This window comes from Octopus sinensis, linkage group LG30, assembly GCF_006345805.1.
Source record: "Octopus sinensis linkage group LG30, ASM634580v1, whole genome shotgun sequence".
Lineage (NCBI taxonomy): Eukaryota > Metazoa > Mollusca > Cephalopoda > Octopoda > Octopodidae > Octopus > Octopus sinensis.
In genome coordinates this window covers 57,501-76,174 of record NC_043026.1, presented here as the reverse complement: position 1 = coordinate 76,174, position 18,674 = coordinate 57,501, and the positions used below count along the sequence as shown (strand labels likewise).

At 38.3% G+C, this 18,674-nt stretch overlaps 1 protein-coding gene across 3 annotated transcripts in view; it reads right to left on the bottom strand.

The window, feature by feature from the left end:
* Positions 1–8,391: 8,391 nt before the first annotated feature.
* Positions 8,392–18,674, bottom strand: part of LOC118768575 — a 62,046-nt gene continuing 51,763 nt past the window's right edge. Inside the window, exons 1-6 of one of the 3 annotated variants that reach the window (XM_036515345.1) lie at positions 17,855–18,439; positions 16,594–16,824; positions 14,330–14,508; positions 11,361–11,524; positions 9,588–9,751; positions 8,392–9,085 (exon numbers count right to left, since the gene is read on the bottom strand). In XM_036515345.1, coding sequence (XP_036371238.1) covers positions 9,030–9,085; positions 9,588–9,751; positions 11,361–11,524; positions 14,330–14,508; positions 16,594–16,642 — 612 coding nt within the window. In that variant the 5' untranslated portion in view covers positions 16,643–16,824; positions 17,855–18,439 and the 3' untranslated portion in view covers positions 8,392–9,029. Of the gene's footprint in view, positions 9,086–9,587; positions 9,752–11,360; positions 11,525–14,329; positions 14,509–16,593; positions 16,932–17,854; positions 18,440–18,674 lie in introns of those variants that run through there. The other 2 variants (XM_036515342.1, XM_036515344.1) reach the window with 2 other exon arrangements.

Below are 18,674 nucleotides of genomic sequence, written 5' to 3'. Positions count from 1 at the left end.
TTTTATGTAATTAATTTTTGCTGTTAACATGGTCCGATTTGAATTTTTTCTTCTACGGAAGGAAGAGCAAGCCTTCTTCTGTCATAATCTCAATTTTGGTCAACCGCACTGCGTAACTGGTACTTAATTTATCGACACCGAAAAGATGAAAAGCAAAGTTGACATCAGTGGAATTTGAACTCAGAACGTATCGGCAGACAAAATACGGCTACGCTCTTCGGCCGGTGTGCTAACGTTTCTGCAAGCTCGCCGCCTTTACTGGCTTTAATATACTTAACGTTATCCCTTTAACTTGCTTACGAATGGCAGCATATTGAAAAATAACTTTAAAGGTTAAATTTATAAACAACTTATAAACAAGGGAAAAGAAAAATCCTAATGCGAAATATGCCGAAAATAGACACATCATCACTAACCATATAAGTTATTGCTATAAGCACGTGTCTCGAAGTAAGCCGACAGAAATTTCTAAAAAATTCCGTTAATATCATATCGCTCCCAATTTCAGAGTTAATTCATAACAATTTTTTCCTCGTCAGCGATAAATACCGTAAGAAATAAATGAAATACTTACTTATACCCATGGAAGAAGCAAACATTAAGTCATGAGCATACTTAAGTACCACAAAAATATCCAAAATAGAAATTCTCCAGCACACCTCGAGACACGTGCGATCGGACTGAAAACTCTCATAGAGTGAGAGAGTCCGGAAGTGAACAAGATTTGTCTATTTTCCGCATATTTGGCATGATAATTATTTCTTTTGCCCTTGTTTATAAGTTGTATATATATATTATGTATATCATATATATATATATATATATATATATATATATATATATATATATATATATATATATATATATCCATACATATATATCCATACATATATAATATACATAATATATTTAATGTATATATATATATATATATAATACGTACAGTTTTATACATATATTAGAGACGATCTAACCCATCGTTTTGTCACTATGGGTTCAATGGAATGTTAGGTAAGAGTCCGATCTATTATGTAACACTGCACACTTCAGAGGTGGCAGTTACAGAATGAAATATGGTGATCATTCACGGTGGTTATAAAGTTTCCACTAACTTCCGTTGTTGATAGCAGTGTTTAGAAGTAAAGTGTCTTGAGTGTGGTTGTCCCAAGAAGAAGAAAGGCTGTCAGCGGTGCAGAATCTATTTGGTTGTGTCTAGGAAGTCATTTGAAAAACGTCATTACAGGTGAAGACCTTGTGCCTGTTGCTATGACACCGGAACCAAGGTCTTCGTAGTGGAAGGCCCAAAAGATTTGAAGATGTCGAGAAAATCCTAGAGAATTCGACGAGGTAGATGCTCGCTATCCTCAGAAATGAATTCCAGGGATGTTCCTGACGACTGAAACGATGCTTCATAAATTGTGTTGCTTCAGAAGAGAAATACTTCGAAGGAGATGAAATCCTGAATTCCTGTGTGTTGTAGTTTCCTCTTTATAGCAGCAGTCCCGATACGTTTTGATCAGATCTCGCATTGTGATATATATGTACTCACATAATTTAATTATTCCGAGCTATCCTAACTGTCTAATGAACGGTCACGTGAAAGCCTGGGTCAGAGTTTTCTGAAGGTTTTTCGGTTTTAACAAAACAATGTATATGTGTGTGTTTGTGTGTGTGTGTGTGTGTGTGTGTGTGTGTGTGTGTTGTCTGTGGGTATATGTGTGAGGATGAGCGTGTTTGTGTGTGTATGTGTGTGTGATATGCGTGCGAGCGTGTTCCTTTTGGTTTGTTTGTGTGTTGTGGCGTTTGCTTCACAACTATTGTTGGTGTGTCTCCGTCCCCGTAACTTAGAGACTCGACATTCCGATAGAATGAACTTCATAGAATAAGTCTTCGGTCGATTTGTTCGAGTAAATTCTTCAAAGTGATGCACATAAATTATTTGTTTATATACGTGTAGGGGAGGGAAATCTTCAGCAGTCACCTGCGAGAGAGCCAGTTTATTCTTTTTAACTCTTTGAAGATGCTCTCCGCCATCTTGCTTAGTTGTATGTGATTAAAACGCCCATTGTTTGTGGGGCCGAATATAGCCCTGCAAGGGGCCAAACAAACACAGACACCCAGTGACAGGCTTCTGGTGTTTCTATTAACAACTTGGAACGAAATGTAAACCGATAAATCAAGAAGGAATGAAAGGAAAGAGAAAAAGACAGAGTATGGGAAGAATAAGAGAGAGAGAGAGAGAGAGAGAGATAAAGAAAGAGAGGGAATATAGAGGAAGAAGAGCCGAGTTAATGATAGAAACATATAATATTATTTTTATTTATTAGCCACAAGGGGCTAAACACAAAGGGCACAAACAAGGACAGACAAAGGGATTAAGTCGATTACATGGATCCCAGTGCGTAACTGGTACTTAATTTATCGACCACGAAGGGATGAAAGGCAACGCCGACCTCGGCGGAATTTGAACTTAGAACGTAGCGGCAGACGAAATATCTATTTCCTATTTCTTTATTGCCCACAAGGGGCTAAACACAGAGGGGACAAACAAAGACAGACATAGGTATTAAGTCGATTACATCGAAACCAGTGCGTAACTGGTACTTTCATTTATCGACCCCGAAAGGATGAAAGGCAAAGTCGACCTCGGCGGAATTTGAACTCAGAACGTAGCGGCAGACGAAATACCGTGAAGCATTTCGCCCGGCGTGCTAACGTTTCTGCCAGCTCACATATAATAAGTACTAGCAGTATCGCCCGGCGTTGCTCGGGTTTGTAAGGGAAATAACTATAAGGCATTTTTAGAGACTTAAAGCCAAAAAATGGAAAAAAAATGATGGTAAATTTTTTTTTTAGTTAAAAAGGTCGAGTTGCGTCCCCTAGACAGTCTGTGGTTTGTGTTTCTGATTCTCGACCCCATGTCGAATTTATCGATTTTTTTCAGAACTGGGGGAACTTTTCAAAATTTTCGCTGCGTTAGTTTTGAATTATGACATTGGGCTATGTGTGTGTCAAGTTTCATCAGAATCGGTTGAAAGCCGTGGTCAGGGTGAGGGTACAACGTATCAGACACACAGAAACACACACAGACAAACTGCCGTTTATATATAGAGAGATTGAGTAAAGTTTAGGAGGAGTGGTAGTGGTGTGAGGTGTTGATGACTTGGTTATAGAAGTAGAAAAGGAGGCAAGAATAGAAAGAGTAGAAGGAAAGAGGAATAAAAAGGATAGAAAGAAAAAGAGAGGGAAACAATGAACGAACACACAGACACAGTGAAAAAGGATGAGTGAAAACAGTATAAACATATGCAAATAAAAAGAAATACATGAATATACATCAGAGACACGCACACTTAAAAAGGTGTACACCCCGTCTTAAACTGCAGTCTGAAACTGGTGAAACCTGTTCGTTTTATATTCCGCCATTCGTAAGCAAGTTAAAGGGATAACGTTAAGTATATTAAAGCCAGTAAAGGCGGCGAGCTGGCAGAAACGTTAGCACGCCGGCCGAAGTGCGTAGCCGTATTTTGTCTGCCGATACGTTCTGAGTTCAAATTCCACCGAGTTCGACTTTGCCTTTCATCCTTTCGGGGTCGATAAATTAAGTACCAGTTACGCAGTGGGGTTGACCAAAATTGAGAGTATGACAGAAGAAGGCTTGCTCTTCCTTCCGTAGAAGAAAAAATTCAAATCGGACCATGTTAACAGCAAAAATTATTTACATAAAAAAGCAGTACAGTTCGAAACTTGAGCTTCAACAGGATGCAAGGGAGATAACTAATGTTAATAATTTGTCTAATGGAAAACCGCCCATTACTCGAGCAAATCGACCACGGGACTTATTCTTTGTAAGCCGAGTACTTATTCTATCGGTCTCTTTCGCCGAACCGCTATGTATCGGGGACGGAAACACACCAGCATCGGTTGTCAAGCGATGTTGGGGAGACAAACACAAACACACACACACACACACACACATATATATATATATATATACGACGGGCTTCTTTTAGTTTCCATTTACCAAATCCACTCACAAGGCTTCGGTCGGCCCCAGGTGCCACGCAGTGGGACTGAACCCGGAACCATGTGGTTGGTAAGTAAGCTACTTACCACACAGCCACTCCTGCGCCTATAGTATAAGTATATTATAATGTTAATAAATTAAGATTAAAACATGAAAATTGTAATTCTCTCTATCCTTTTAATCTATCTATATTGAATATATGTGGAGGCGCAATGGCCCAGTGGTTAGGGCAGCGGACTCGCGGTCATAGGATCGCGGTTTCGATTCCCAGACCGGGCGTTGTGAGTGTTTATTGAGCGAAAACACCTAAAGCTCCACGAGGCTCCGGCAGGGGATGGTGGTGATCCCTGCTGTACTCTTTCACCACAACTTTCTCTCTCTCTTACTACCTGCTTCTGTTGTACCTGTATTTCAAAGGGCCGGCCTTGTCACTCTCTGTGTCACGCTGAATATCCCCGAGAACTACGTTAAGGGTACACGTGTCTGTGGAGTGCTCAGCCACTTACACGTTAATTTCACGAGCAGGCTGTTCCGTTGATTCGGATCAACCGGAACCCTCGTCGTCGTAACCGACGGAGTGCTTCCATCCGATGCTCCGGCAGGGGATGGTGGTGATCCCTGCTGTACTCTTTCACCACAACTTTCTCTCTCTCTTACTACCTGCTTCTGTTGTACCTGTATTTCAAAGGGCCGGCCTTGTCACTCTCTGTGTCACGCTAAATATCCCCGAGAACTACGTTAAGGGTACACGTGTCTGTGGAGTGCTCAGCCACTTACACGTTAATTTCACGAGCAGGCTGTTCCGTTTATTCGGATCAACCGGAACCCTCGTTGTCGTAACCGACGGAGTGCTTCAAAATTGAATATATACCCTTTTTAGTTTTGATAAATCTTTCTCTATCATATTGGGTATTTAACTGAAGAACCGGTGGAAAATGGGATGTTTTCGATCCCCTTAAAGGAAATTGGTTTTCCTAGAACTGAATATTATATTTGAAAATGGAGAATATTTGGCATCGTGATATTCTCGAGCACGTGCACAAAATGGTTCAGCCTGCCAAAGGTATTCATGCTAACATAGTTTCTACATCACGTGATGCCGCTCCAGTCGTGTCAACGGTGCAAAATTGAGTAAATAGAGGAGGTACCGATGAACTGGCCGATACCCCAGCAGAAGTATCGCTACATAGATTAGAAAATATAATCGTGGACGGTTATGGTTATGTACAGACGGAGGAACGAAGGGAAACGAATAGCCAGGACCGCCCATGTCCGGAGCGTAACCAAGTAATTACTAATAAGAAAAAGTGGATTGTAGTAATATATGTGAAAAGCACCGACATAGAGCGAAAAATAAGGAAATTCAAAGGTGCCATAAGAATAGGATTGCCAGCTGAACGTTAGCTGGAACACATCAAGGGTGTGGCGATTGACAAGGAAAGGTATAAAAGGTTGAAAGGACTATGTGAACCCTTTGGGGAAAGAAATTTAATTTGAGCAACTACCAAAAGAAGATAAATACGAGGAATTAATGCCCCTAATGAATGGTAATAGAGGAGTCCTTTAAAAAGGTAAAAAGAGAAGAAAAAATAAGAAAGAAAAAATGAAGGAAATAGATTTTTTTTTAAATGGGAAAGAAAATGCAAAAAGAAAAAAGAAAACTAAAAAATTGTCTAAATTAACAGTTAAATGGTACTGCTTGTGAGTGGGGCTCCTGCAACCATTCATCTTTCATTATTATATAATAGTCATGCTCATTCGTTTTATGTTTATTGTCCCCACTGTGGTGTTGTGTCTGTCCTTGTAGTGTCCCCTCCGTGTTAGTTGCCGAGTGCCTAAATAAAGAATCGGAGTGGGGCTCATGCAGCCATTTCATCAGGATCGATTTCATTATACATTTTTTCATTTTGCGTTCGCTGCATATTTTTTGTCCCCATTTGTTGTGTTCTGTCTGTCCTTTTGTTGTCCCCTCTCTGTTAAGGCCTGGGTGCCAAATAAAGAAAAGGAGAGTCGGTGAGCTGTGTAAAGCCGAGAGTTGCGTATTGTCGAGTGTAAGTACAAGTATTGTGTATCTTGAGTACAACGATTTGCGAGGACGTTATTTATTATCTCGTTATAGGATCTTTACCTTTTGACCTACAGATTTAGAAATTAATTTTTTCGCAACTAAACACTTTGAAACTTCGGACACTGATAGAATGTGTCATATAAAACATATTTTACTCTCAGCATTTTGGAGAAAAACTTATATTTACGAAGTTATTTCACGTTAAAGTTGTCGTATTTCGGTAATTTCAACCAATCAATAACGTGTATTCAGCTGAATAAAATTACTGTCGTTGTTCTTGTTTATTTGCCAAATAAACACACGCACCATATCTTCGCTCTTCACTCGTTTACTACTGTTCTTATTCTAACTCATGGCCATTATCCATGAATCTTTCGTCATACACGTGTGACATCTACAGGAAAGACTTTCCGTCCTCGTGTGTGTTCCTTCTCCGCTTAGACTAAGACTTACATTGTAGAAAGGCATTCGTCAATGCGGATTTTCTCATAGTTCGGCATTCGTACACAATCGATTTAAATCCTTCCTAGTTGCCATCTCAAAAGATACCTCTTCATTTAACATCAATTAATCACGTAAGCACTCTTGCCTCTATCAACATTTCCACGTGACTTGGTTATCGATTTCGAAACATTGTAACAAGAACAGTTTTCACCAACTTCTCCCTGCGTGTTTCTACATGTATCACAGAAATTATCAGTGCACTTTTTAATTACAAACAAAAGGCATACACACACATTGTTTAACACTGTTTGGCTTTGAATTGGTGTTAAATGCTATAGTTTAATTATCCTTTCACTGGTTCCAAGTCACAAATATTATATACATGTATATATATATATATGTATATGTTGCACATTGTTTGCGGGCATTCTGAGATGAATCAATGATGCATAAACATGGACCAGAGTGCGCATCTGTTTAATTTGTGTTTTCGATATGTATTGCAGTTTTATGTTTATGCATTTAATTAGCGACCTTTCCGACGAGCTATAGAAAATTAATTAATCAATAAATTATTTCATTAAATGATTTATTTTGTCTTTAATAGTGAAACCCTTGAGTATAAGGTTTACTATATTTTTATTCACTCAAATGTGTTGCTTGATTACAAATCAACGTGCTTTAATGTAAGAATATTCTTTCGTGGTTTTAGACTTTGACTGCTATTTTTAGCATGTAAGAAATCCACATGATACTTATCACTCCGCGTATATTTCATATACTATTATATTTAAAAGTATTTATGTCTTCTGACTGTAAATTCGCATGCTCACAACTACTAAATAATTATTTGATAATTTTTACTCTTGTAATTACAAAGTTACTTATTTGCTTACCAACCACTTGGTTCCATGTTGAGTCCCATTTCGGGGCAACTTTCGCAAATATCTTCGAGTCTGGCCGACCAAAGCCTTGTGAGTAGGTTTGGTTGGCGGAAACTGAAAGAAGTCTGTTGTATCTATCTATCTATCTATCTATCTATCTATCTATCTATCTATCTATCTATCTATCTATCTATCTATCTATCTATCTATCTATCTATTTAATCATATTATTGAAGCATTAATGCTACCATTTTATTCATGTTTAGAAAATATTCTTTTATTCTTCTACTCTTATGTTTCAGTCATTTGAACGCGGCCATGCTGTGGCAGCTCCTTTAGTCGAGCAAAACTGCCGCAGTACTTCTTCTTTGTAAGCCTAGTACTTTAAACCGCCAAGTTGCCGGGGCGTAAACACACCAGCATCGGTTGTCAAGCGATGTTGGGGGGACAAACACAGACACACAGACACACACTCAATATATATACGACGGGCTTCTTTCACTTTCCGTCTAGCAAATCCACTTAGAAGACTTTGTTCGGCCTGAGGATACAGTAGAATGCACTTGCCGAAGGCGCCACGCAGTGATATTGAACCCGGAACCATGTAGCTGGTAAGCAAGGTACGTATCTCACAGCCACTCCTATCTTAACAATTTTTCCAGCCGATCACATGGTTTTTTTCTCCGTTTATGTTTATAACACAAAATGGAGGCGAAAACTGTTCCTTCATGTGATGGCCTTGAAAAATTCTTAAGATACAACGATCTTTTCATGACCTGAAACCATTGGTAGCTTTAATACAAATAAAGAAGTTCACACACACACGCACACACACACACACACACACACACACACAGACTCATACACACACGCATGCATATTTATGGTCAGATGTGACCTGGAACAATAACAAAAACAGTTCTGTCCCTGGAGAGAGAGAAAGAGAATGACAACTCAAAAGACCGATGTTGGATGGAATAGTTTGGCATAGCTTCGTTTTGAGTAGACGAATGAAAACAAAATATTCGTTAGTTTCCGTGAGCACGTGTTGTCTTGCCAACTGCGTGCTTGTTCTGATTGACGTGTCGAAGAGGAAGAAGAAGCTAACGAGTGTATGATTGTATGAGTTTGTTCTTGTGTGTGTGTGCCTGTGTACTATAACTGAGATGGCTTTTTCGACGTCGATCTTGTTTTCTTTTTGGAAATTTGCAGATTTTACTTAAACACATGAAGCAGGTAAGAAAAAATACGCAAGGCTTTTATATCTACATTCCACACCCATAAATACATAAAAACAGAACAAGCACTCACACACACACAAAAAGAAGCACGCACACACACACACAGACGTAGGTCCATTAGCTTCCCCTTCCACTTCGACACGTCAGACAGAAGAAGCACGCAGTTGACAAGAGATCACGTGTTCACAGAAATTACCGAAGAAGCCTGCTTATAAATTGTCGACTCAATACGAAAGATCACCAATATTTTTTATGGATTCTTTATTAACAGGTATTACTTGACCTATGCGGATCACTAGTGGTGGTCAGCTGGATTGGATGGGCGTTAACAACAACAATAGTATCAATGGGTATCATGTGCTAGGTTAGTTCTGCTGCCTCAGGCGGATGAATATGGCCATGGAGTCTGCTAATGCATAACCTGCAAGTAACAAATAACAACATCAACAACAAAAAGACATTCAAATATATCGTGGGAGGGCTTTAAAGGTGGTCACTCGAATTACTAGAAATTGCAGCCAAGTCTACACATAGTGTAATGGGAAATATCCAGGTGGGTCATGGTCAGAACACCTTTGATCATAAATCAGTTGGATCAGGCTGATTGGCTGCAATTACTACTCACATTGAGAATCGATTTATTTATTGGCCACGCAGGGGCTAGACACAGACGGGGCAAAATATAAAGTAGTGCTTTTCTTTTGGGGAACAAGAGAAGGAGAAAAAAAAAGAAGGGTCGAATTCCTATCAAAAGGGATCGTGAAAAAAAAAAAGGAAAATGGGGCCGATCAATAGGGATCGTGTATAGATAGATAGACAGATAGCTAGACAGGGAGATTGACAGACATATAGATAGGGAGAAAGAGAGAGAGAGAGGGGGAAGACAGAGACACAGAAAGACATAAAATGGAAGCATCACTTACCGTTGTTCCAGATGGTTCTCGATTTTGCATCAGAATAACGAATTGCAGGGAAGTGATTCATTTTATCATATGCACAGTATACTCCAGCTTCGTTTAGGGCTAGCCAGCCACTCTCAACAGAACAGCCACCGTTGTGGTTCGTTATATAGAAGCGACGTACACCGCTATAAAGTTGGAGAGAAATTCGTTTGGGTTTCAGAATGAGAAAATATAAACATTTATTAAATATACCATTATGTTCGATGTACACATTTGAACCAGTATTTATTTAAAATAGCCATTTGTGTATCATATTGAAAGGATCTAAAAAGACTCCGCCGGTTACGAAGACGAGGGTCCCAGCTGATACGATCAACGGAACAGCTTGCTCGTAAAATTAACGTGCAAATGGCTGAGCATTCCACAGACACGTGTACCCTTAACGTAGTTCTCGGGGATAATCAGCGTGACACAGAGAGTGACAAGGCTGACCCTTTGAAATACAAGTACAACTCATTTTTGCCAGCTGAGTGGACTGGAGCAACGTGAAATAAAGTGTCTTGCTCAAGGACACAACGCGTCGCCGAGAATCGAACTCACAACCTTACGATCATGAGCCGAATGCCCTAACCACTAAGCCACGCGCCCTCACATTGAAAGGATATACACACAGTCGATAGACTAGTTGCTGTAGTATTTTCCCTGAGTGGACAATGAGAGAAAACAAATGCTATCTCAGGACAAATATTGCAGTAACTGGACTGTCGAGAGTGTATATACACGTCAGGTACGATACAAAGACATCTATACCAGTCTGTTAAAATCTGTAGTGACGGCTCCAACAGCCGTCAATCGATTTCTTTGATTAGGCAGAAAGTAAATTCACAACGGGATCTATCTTACAACATAGGTGCGTGAACACACGCATACGCACCCACACACACGTAGGAACGCATTCACGCAGACACACACACACTCACACAGAAATACACTCGTACAATTACGCAAAGAAATAAGAAATTACACACGGAGTAGACTTCAGTTAAAATTTGTAAGAAAAAGCGCCACAAATATAACAACCATAACATTTTCCCTTGTTAAACAAATTAGGAAAATAAGCGTGCAATGGATTCTGGTAATTAAGAGAAATAATATAATGGAATAAAGAATATTTAAAAACGAACACGCGCAAGTAAAACTAGTTATAGCATACATTTTAAGGTGAATGTATATTTTCGTGTTTCCCCACTTTAAAACAGGCCACTTAATGTAGATACACTGTTGAAATCGGAAAACTTCGTTATTCGTATCCAGAAAGCGACTTATATAGAAGTGCAGTGTTAAAAATTACAGAAATGCCCCAGTAATAGACAAATAGCATCTAGCAGCTGCGATGGAATTGCTAAATATGTATCTCTACTACTTTGAATATCATCAGCAGTAAGTACCCACCAGCAACCCCATACCAAATCAAATTTAGTCTCTAATGATTCAGGACAATTATAATTAAGAAATCAGCAGGGTTCACAAATCAGCCGACAGGCTGGATATATTATATTTCATTATTAGTGAGGGAACCAGATGTAGTTCAAATTTGTACTCTGTATATCATATTCAATGAAGATATTATAGTGAAAGCCTGGAAATGCTTTGGTCGCTTCAAGAAAATATCGTGAATAAATATATAGTGTTAAGAAACAGATATATATATATATATATTAGTAGCGTGCGTAAAGTGCTTTTGGTATATTACGTCTCTACATAGCGAAACAGAAGAGTATATTTAAAACATACAAAACTCCCTTCATTTGGAAAAACTTTGGGTTGGCTGAAGATAGGTCATCCCATGGAGAACTTTTCAAGTTTGCATGAGAGAACCAGCTTTCAAGGTTTGAATTTCGTCCATCAAAAATCATAGTCACAACAGGTGTTTGGTTTTTATAAATCACCAGTTTCACCTGAAAAGTAAGAGTAAATATATAACAGACAAACACGCATAAATGGATCAAGTTAAATTGATCAAGCTAATTTAACGGCTGTTTTATTGGTCATTCTTACCCTAATGTCCACTCCACATTTACTCCATCATTTCTTTGCATGTAAAGAAATAATAATAATAATAATAAAATAATAATAATAATAATAATAATAATAATAATAATAATGATAATATGTGTGTGTGTCTGTGCGTGTGTGTGTGTGTGTGTGTATATACACATATTGGAGCAAATGTTGAGCAATTAGAATGAGTTCTCAACATCACTTTGGTGAATAAAAGTTCTTTATTTCTATTAAGACTACCGATGGTTTCATGTCATGAATATAGCTTAATATCTTAACAATTTTTCATGATGATCAAATGAAGGAAAATTGCTCGTGTCCATTTTGTCTTTTAATACTAAATGGAGACATTCACCATGTCATCGGCTTGAAAACTTCTTAAGATATTACGATGTTTTCTAAACAAGAAACAAATGGTAGACTTAATGCACAAATAATATATATAGGCTCAGGAGTGGCTGTGTGGTAAGTAGCTTGCTTACCAACCACATGGTTCTGGGTTCAGTCCCATAGCGCGGAACCTTGGGCAAGTGTCTTCTACTATAGCCTCGGGCCGACCAGTGAGTGGATTTTGTAGACGGAAACTGAAAGAATCCCGTCGTATATATATAATATATGTATATGTTTGTGTGTCTGTGTTTGTCCCGGCAACATCGCTTCACAACCGATGTTGTTGTGTTTACGTCCTCGTCATTTAGCGGCTCGGTATGAAAGACCGATAGAATAAGTACTAAGCTTACAAAAAATAGGTCCTGGGGTCGATTTGCTCGACTAAGGGCGGTGCTCCTGCATGACCGCAGTGAAATGACTGAAACGATAAAAGAATATAAGAATACACACACACACACACACACACATATATATATAAGCACATAATATGTAATATATATAACATTGATCAAAGTGTACAGTTTTATACATGCATTACAGACGATCTTACCCGTCGGTTTCTCAATATATATATGAATTATAGATAAAACCACTATTATGCAACTCAAACAGTGATAGGCATAAACCAATACATAAATAACAAATAATATAAATATAATTAATATAATATAGGAGATGTACCTGCATAGCAAGTTATTTGATCTGAGATCGTGTGCTGAAACGAAAACAATTTTAGCGTGGAAGGTGTTTGTAAGCCATTTAAGAAACACACAAAAGCCGTTCGATTCACTTCAATATTTTAGTTTAATTTGTCAAAATATTTTCGTCACTTTAAGACCGCGACCTGCATCTCAGCACGGATTTTTGATGCAGTACGGATTTTTGTCAGTGAACAGGTCGCGGTCTCAAAGCGACGAAAATATTTTGACAAATTAAACTTAAATTTTGAAGTGAATCGAACGGCTTTTGTGTGTTTCTTAAATGGCTTATAAACACCTTCCACGTTGCAATTGTCTATATATATATAAACCTTATTCAGCACGGATTTTTGTCAGTGAACAGGTCGCGGTCTCAAAGCGACGAAAATATTTTGACAAATTAAACTTAAATGTTGAAGTGAATCGAACAGCTTTTGTGTGTTTCTTAAATGGCTTACAAACACCTTCCACGCTGCAATTGTAATATAATATATATTTTTTTTAATGATAAATATAAGTGTTTTTATTTATTATATTTTACTTATTTCTTATTACATTATATTTATATTTATATTTATCATTAAAAAAAATAAAAATAAAAAATATATATATATTATATTAATTATAGTTATATTATTTGTTATTTGTGTATTTGTTGGTTTATGTCTATCACTGTTTGAGTTGCATAATAGTGGTTTTATCTCATAATAGTGGTTTTATTTTATATATTTATACAGGGAATTTTTCCCTGTAAGTTTGGAGCTATACTCCCTAATAATAATAATAATAATAATAATAATAATAATAATAATAATAATAATGTATATATATATATATATATATATATATATATATATATATATACTTTATTAATAAAAGCTGCAAAGACATTTCAAAAACTGTTACTCTATTTTTCACGTTCCTGTTGACTGGATGTTTGATTTTTATCACTCTCAGTACATGTGTCCTCAGATTGTACTGTCCTCAGACACACACCGAAAGACTCTGAAATGTTCGTATTGGACTTTCACCGCAAATGTCAGGCAGTACAGCATATCATTTCCAAATCTCTGCCAGAGTGAAATACGACAATTTACCCATCGCACCCTTCATATGTATCGAGCTACTTTTAGAAACGCTGCACGGCGTTACAGTTTTTTTTCCGCGGAAGGAAAGTATTACAAATCTTACAAATACTTTTTAGATAATCCCCGAAATAGAAGATTGGACCGGCTTATGTGACTGGTATCAAGTCGAAATAATGAAGTCAAACGAAAATAGGGATGTTTTGAAATCATGTTGTAGTTGAAAGGATGGGTGGCATGCAAGATTCTAGGAGTTCCAGCAAAACTTATTATAAAAAGAATTAATAACAATGGTTTCAAATCTTTTTCCACAAGGGCAACAATTTGGGGCAGGCCATGAATCTCACAGCGGTTTGCCGCGGATAGAATTCTTTACAACACTGCTTCGCCTTCCCAATAAATAATTTTTACAGGTCAAAAATGTGACACACATAACTGAATTGATCTAAATATTTGTTTATCAGTATTACTGTTATTAGGAAAATAATAATATGCATTTGTGTGCGCGTGTATGTGTATGCATACATACCTCCTCAATTGGAAGATGTTTCCAGAAATCAAGGATAGGATGTCGGAAGAAGTTGGGACAAAAGACACCTCTGCATTTGTCCACATTCCAGGTTGAAGGACTTCCTATATTCATGAATGATTTAAAGACTTTTGAACGAGCTCCCATTGATATGGCATAAGTTTTAATCCATTGGGTATCTGAAATAATGATAATAATAACACAACAGTAGTAGTAGTAGTAGTAGTAGTAGTAGTAGTAGTAGTAGTAGTAGTAGTAATAGTAGTCATGATGATATTGGCTTCAAAACTCAATGCCAGTAACATGATTTCGGCAAAGAACTTGCGCGCACTTTCAGAGTTGGGTATGGCCTTGGCATCCTGAACTGAACAGATGAGGAGGTATAGGAGATGGACAGGAAAACGAGAAAGCTTCTAAAGATACATGGAGCCCATCATCCACGTACAGACACTGTTTGTCTGTATGCGAGGAGAGCAAATGGAAACCTTGCTAGTGTCGGGAATGATGGAGTATTGAATGCAGCGGAAAAAAAGTAAGACAAAGGAACAAATACAAAATGGACATGATAAAGCATAATTCAACAGGGGACTACACAATCATTTCCATGTAGCCAGAACAGAAGTTTCTGGAAAACATAGGGCAGCAATTATGGGGAGGCCATGAATCGATTACATCGACCCCAGTGTTGAACTGGTAGTTAATATATCGACCCCGAGTGGATGAAAGGCAAAGTCGACCTGGGCGGAATTTGAACTCAGAACGAGTCAACTGGCGAAATACCTATTTCTTTACTACCCATAAGGGGCTAAATACAGAGAGGACAAACAAGGATAGACAAACGGATTAAGTCGATTATATCGACCCCAGTGCGTAACTGGTACTTATTTAATCGACCTCAAAGTGATGAAAGGCAAAGTCGACCTCGGCGGAAATTGAACCCAGAACGTAGCGGCAGACGAAATACCGCTAAGAATTTCACCCGACGTGCTAACGTTTCCGCCAGTTTGCCGCTTTCCCCACTGAAAATATTAACAACTTTAAAAGAATTTTTCACCGATCTAGTGAACCAAATCATTGCAGTAAACAGTAAGTGTGTATGTGTATAAGTAGGTATGTAAGTAACTAAGTAGGTACGTATGTTTGTACCAATATAGTAGGAAACCGTCAGTTTTAACCATGAACCGTGAACTTTGGCTTTTACTTACAAGTATACTAGAAGAAAAGAAAACGAGTAGTCCACTTGATAAATGTCAAATAAATGAAGATGTTCACCTGCTATATAGAGTGATACAACGCACCACCTAACAGTTTCAAACTTCATCAAAATCACAACAACCGAAAATGTTCTTACCATTGTTTTGAAGTGCAAAAAAAAAAATTGCCCAAATAAGTCCGGAGTTGGACGATGAGGGAAGGGTGTAAAAAAGGAGTATACAAAACTTTTTCATACAAAGATGCCTCATCCCCACCCCAACATTTCGAAGGCTGTGGTTTAAAAAAAAAATAGCAAAATCTTTGAAGAAATTTTCTCCACAAATTTCTTTACAATCGTAATCTGTGCGTTTGAAGGGGATTTGTATAAATGTTCATTAAAAGATACTCATCTTCCTGAAAGTTATGAGGGAGTAAAGTAGATCGTGTCAATTTTCCAAAATCCTTCTCTCCCACCCCACAGGAAAATTCTTTCTTATAAATCCCGAAATACTCTGAAGCCACAACATCTAAGCAGTATTTTTAGAAACCTCTTTTTAAAAGTATGCATTTTTCTGGATGTCATGAAGCAACAAATTCGGGAGTGTATACATCTGTAGTGATACCCTTTTATTTATACGATTTTTCCAATTCATGTTTATTTTATTTATTGTTTACAATACTCACTCTCTCCCCACTCTCTCACGCACTCACACACTACAAAGCTGTAAGAAGGGCTGCTGGATTGAAAGCACCGTGTTGCTTTGAGGGGAAGGTAAAACTTGACAAACTGCTTCTCCCTCTGTTGTTGGACTACCGTGATGTTTGTTTTACAGACAGAGATTATAACTGATAAAATAAATCCTCTCTCCTTTGCTCGAGAAAGGGTGGGACAAGTTTGATCTGTTGTCAGGATTGTATCGAAGCAAAGGAAAATGGCCTAGGATGGTATATAAAAAATCATCTGTATACACGCAGAAGAGAGTCGATTCATATGAAAAAGAAAGTTACCTCGGCGGAATTAATGATGATGATAATGAAAAAAATAATAATAGTAATAATAATTCACTTACTTCTGTAGAAGGACATCTCGTTGCGGTCGTTTGTTCTGACAACTGTCATAATATCTTTCGGTGAGTAATTCTTACAAACACGGCTGACATTGTTGTAAGTGAAGAATTTCGATTGGCTGCTTAGAGAAATCGCGGCACATTTCAGTAGACATCGAGTGGAGAAGAATTGTTCTGTCGGAGGTTCCTGAAGGTAACGGTAGGAATACCCAGGAGCCAAAGATCTGTAGCTGCCTGTATAAAATTGCTGGTTTGAGGCAACGGTCAGAATTGTAGTAAGGGTTAATAGCAGCACTGTGGTCACGGTTGGAATGGTAGAAGGAAACTGGAACATCTTGGCTCTAGAATCAGTAGAGGACTATACTTATAAATATTTGTGTACGCATGTGTATGTGTGCGTGCGTGTGTGTGTGTGTGTGTGTGTGTGTTAGAAGATGAGGGAGAAAATTTAGAGAGAGATGAGATGAAGACAGAATTCAAAAGTGGGAGAGGTAAAGAGAAAGAGACAGAAGAGTAATTGATAGAGAGATAGAAATAGGGAGAAATAGGGAGAAATCGATCCTGGTATAAGGAGAGAAGTTGAGGAGAGGAGAGCATAGAATAGAGAGGGGAAGAGAAGACGTACGAGATAGCTAGAAATAGATAGTAATACAGAGAAGGAAGGAGATAAAGGAAGAGATACATTTATAAGGGGAAATGAAAGGAGAAAACGCTAATATCTGAATAAAAGAATGGCATGGTCACGGCTGGAATATCTTTCACTGAAGAACTGTTCGATCAGGATTGACCTGGCGCATAATGATGTCGCTAACAGCAACAAACAAACAAACACACGAACGAAAATAACAACATGATAATGCATTCATAACAAGCGTATTTTTGAATATATGGTGTGATGGCTACGGTCGAAACGGCTTTGATCTTAGATCTGCTTAATCGTTACTGACCAAGTGTTAAACAGCAAGAAATATCGTCGCTCCCTTCTCCAGACAAACACATCATAAAGTCTGACTCAAGCCTCCAGGCCGGAGCTTATTCAGGTTGCCAAGGGTTATAGTGGACCCTTCTCCAGCTGTCACTTGTAGTTATTTTCAATAGAGTGGAGTCAAAATGAAGTATCTTGTCGAAGGGTTCAATGCACCACCCGATTCAGAATTCACAATCTTTTGACCGTGAGTGAGCTAGCGCTCGCGCACATGCATACACACATGCACACAGACTCACACACACACACACATACGCGTACGCACAAATGTATTCTTACCTTTGTTGTGGGTAGTTGGGTTGATTTTGCTATTCGTGGGTAACGAGAGACGTTGTCAGGTCTGTCCACTATGACTGTCCAGTAATGTCCTCTCCTCGGATGACCGTCCACTTATGAAGGATACCCGCAAATTCCACTTTCAGAATTTTCCACAGATGTCACCACTGTCTCTTGATGTCAAGTCAGGACCCCTACAAATGCCAATATTGTTTACTGCATTCAAATGTTACAGAAGCCGACTTATCCTTTTTTTCCTTCCAGGCTCAGTAAAACAAGTAGTAGCTGAGCAGTGGGGTTCATATGATCAACTAGCCCTTTCCTACAAAATTTCAGACCTTGTGTTTATAGTAGAAGGAAAATTACCTATTGCTTCCAGAATTACCACGCAGGTAGGCACTGTCTCTAGATATCAATCCAGATTTCCTACAAATGACAATATCACCACTGTCTCTACAAGGGAAACCGGAGCGAAAGGTTTCGAACTGTTCACTGATAGCAGCACTGCTCGCTTCTGTCACCAGTATCTGCAGCTACGACAACTCTATATAAAGGTCAATAACATACGCAGTGAGAACAACACTTCCCATTTATGATATTATGTTTTCACCCACACGGAACTAAACTAACTGTCTCACATGAATGCGAACAGTCACACTTCACTGAGAAGATTAGATACCTATATGTCCGTTCAATAAGAAGTGTTCAGTATTGTTGTTGGTTGTGGCGGTGGTGTTGGTGTGTTTGTTGTGATGGTGACGATTGATGTAGTGGAGATGAGTGTGTGTAAAATTTTGAAGTGGTGTATAGATTTCATATGTTA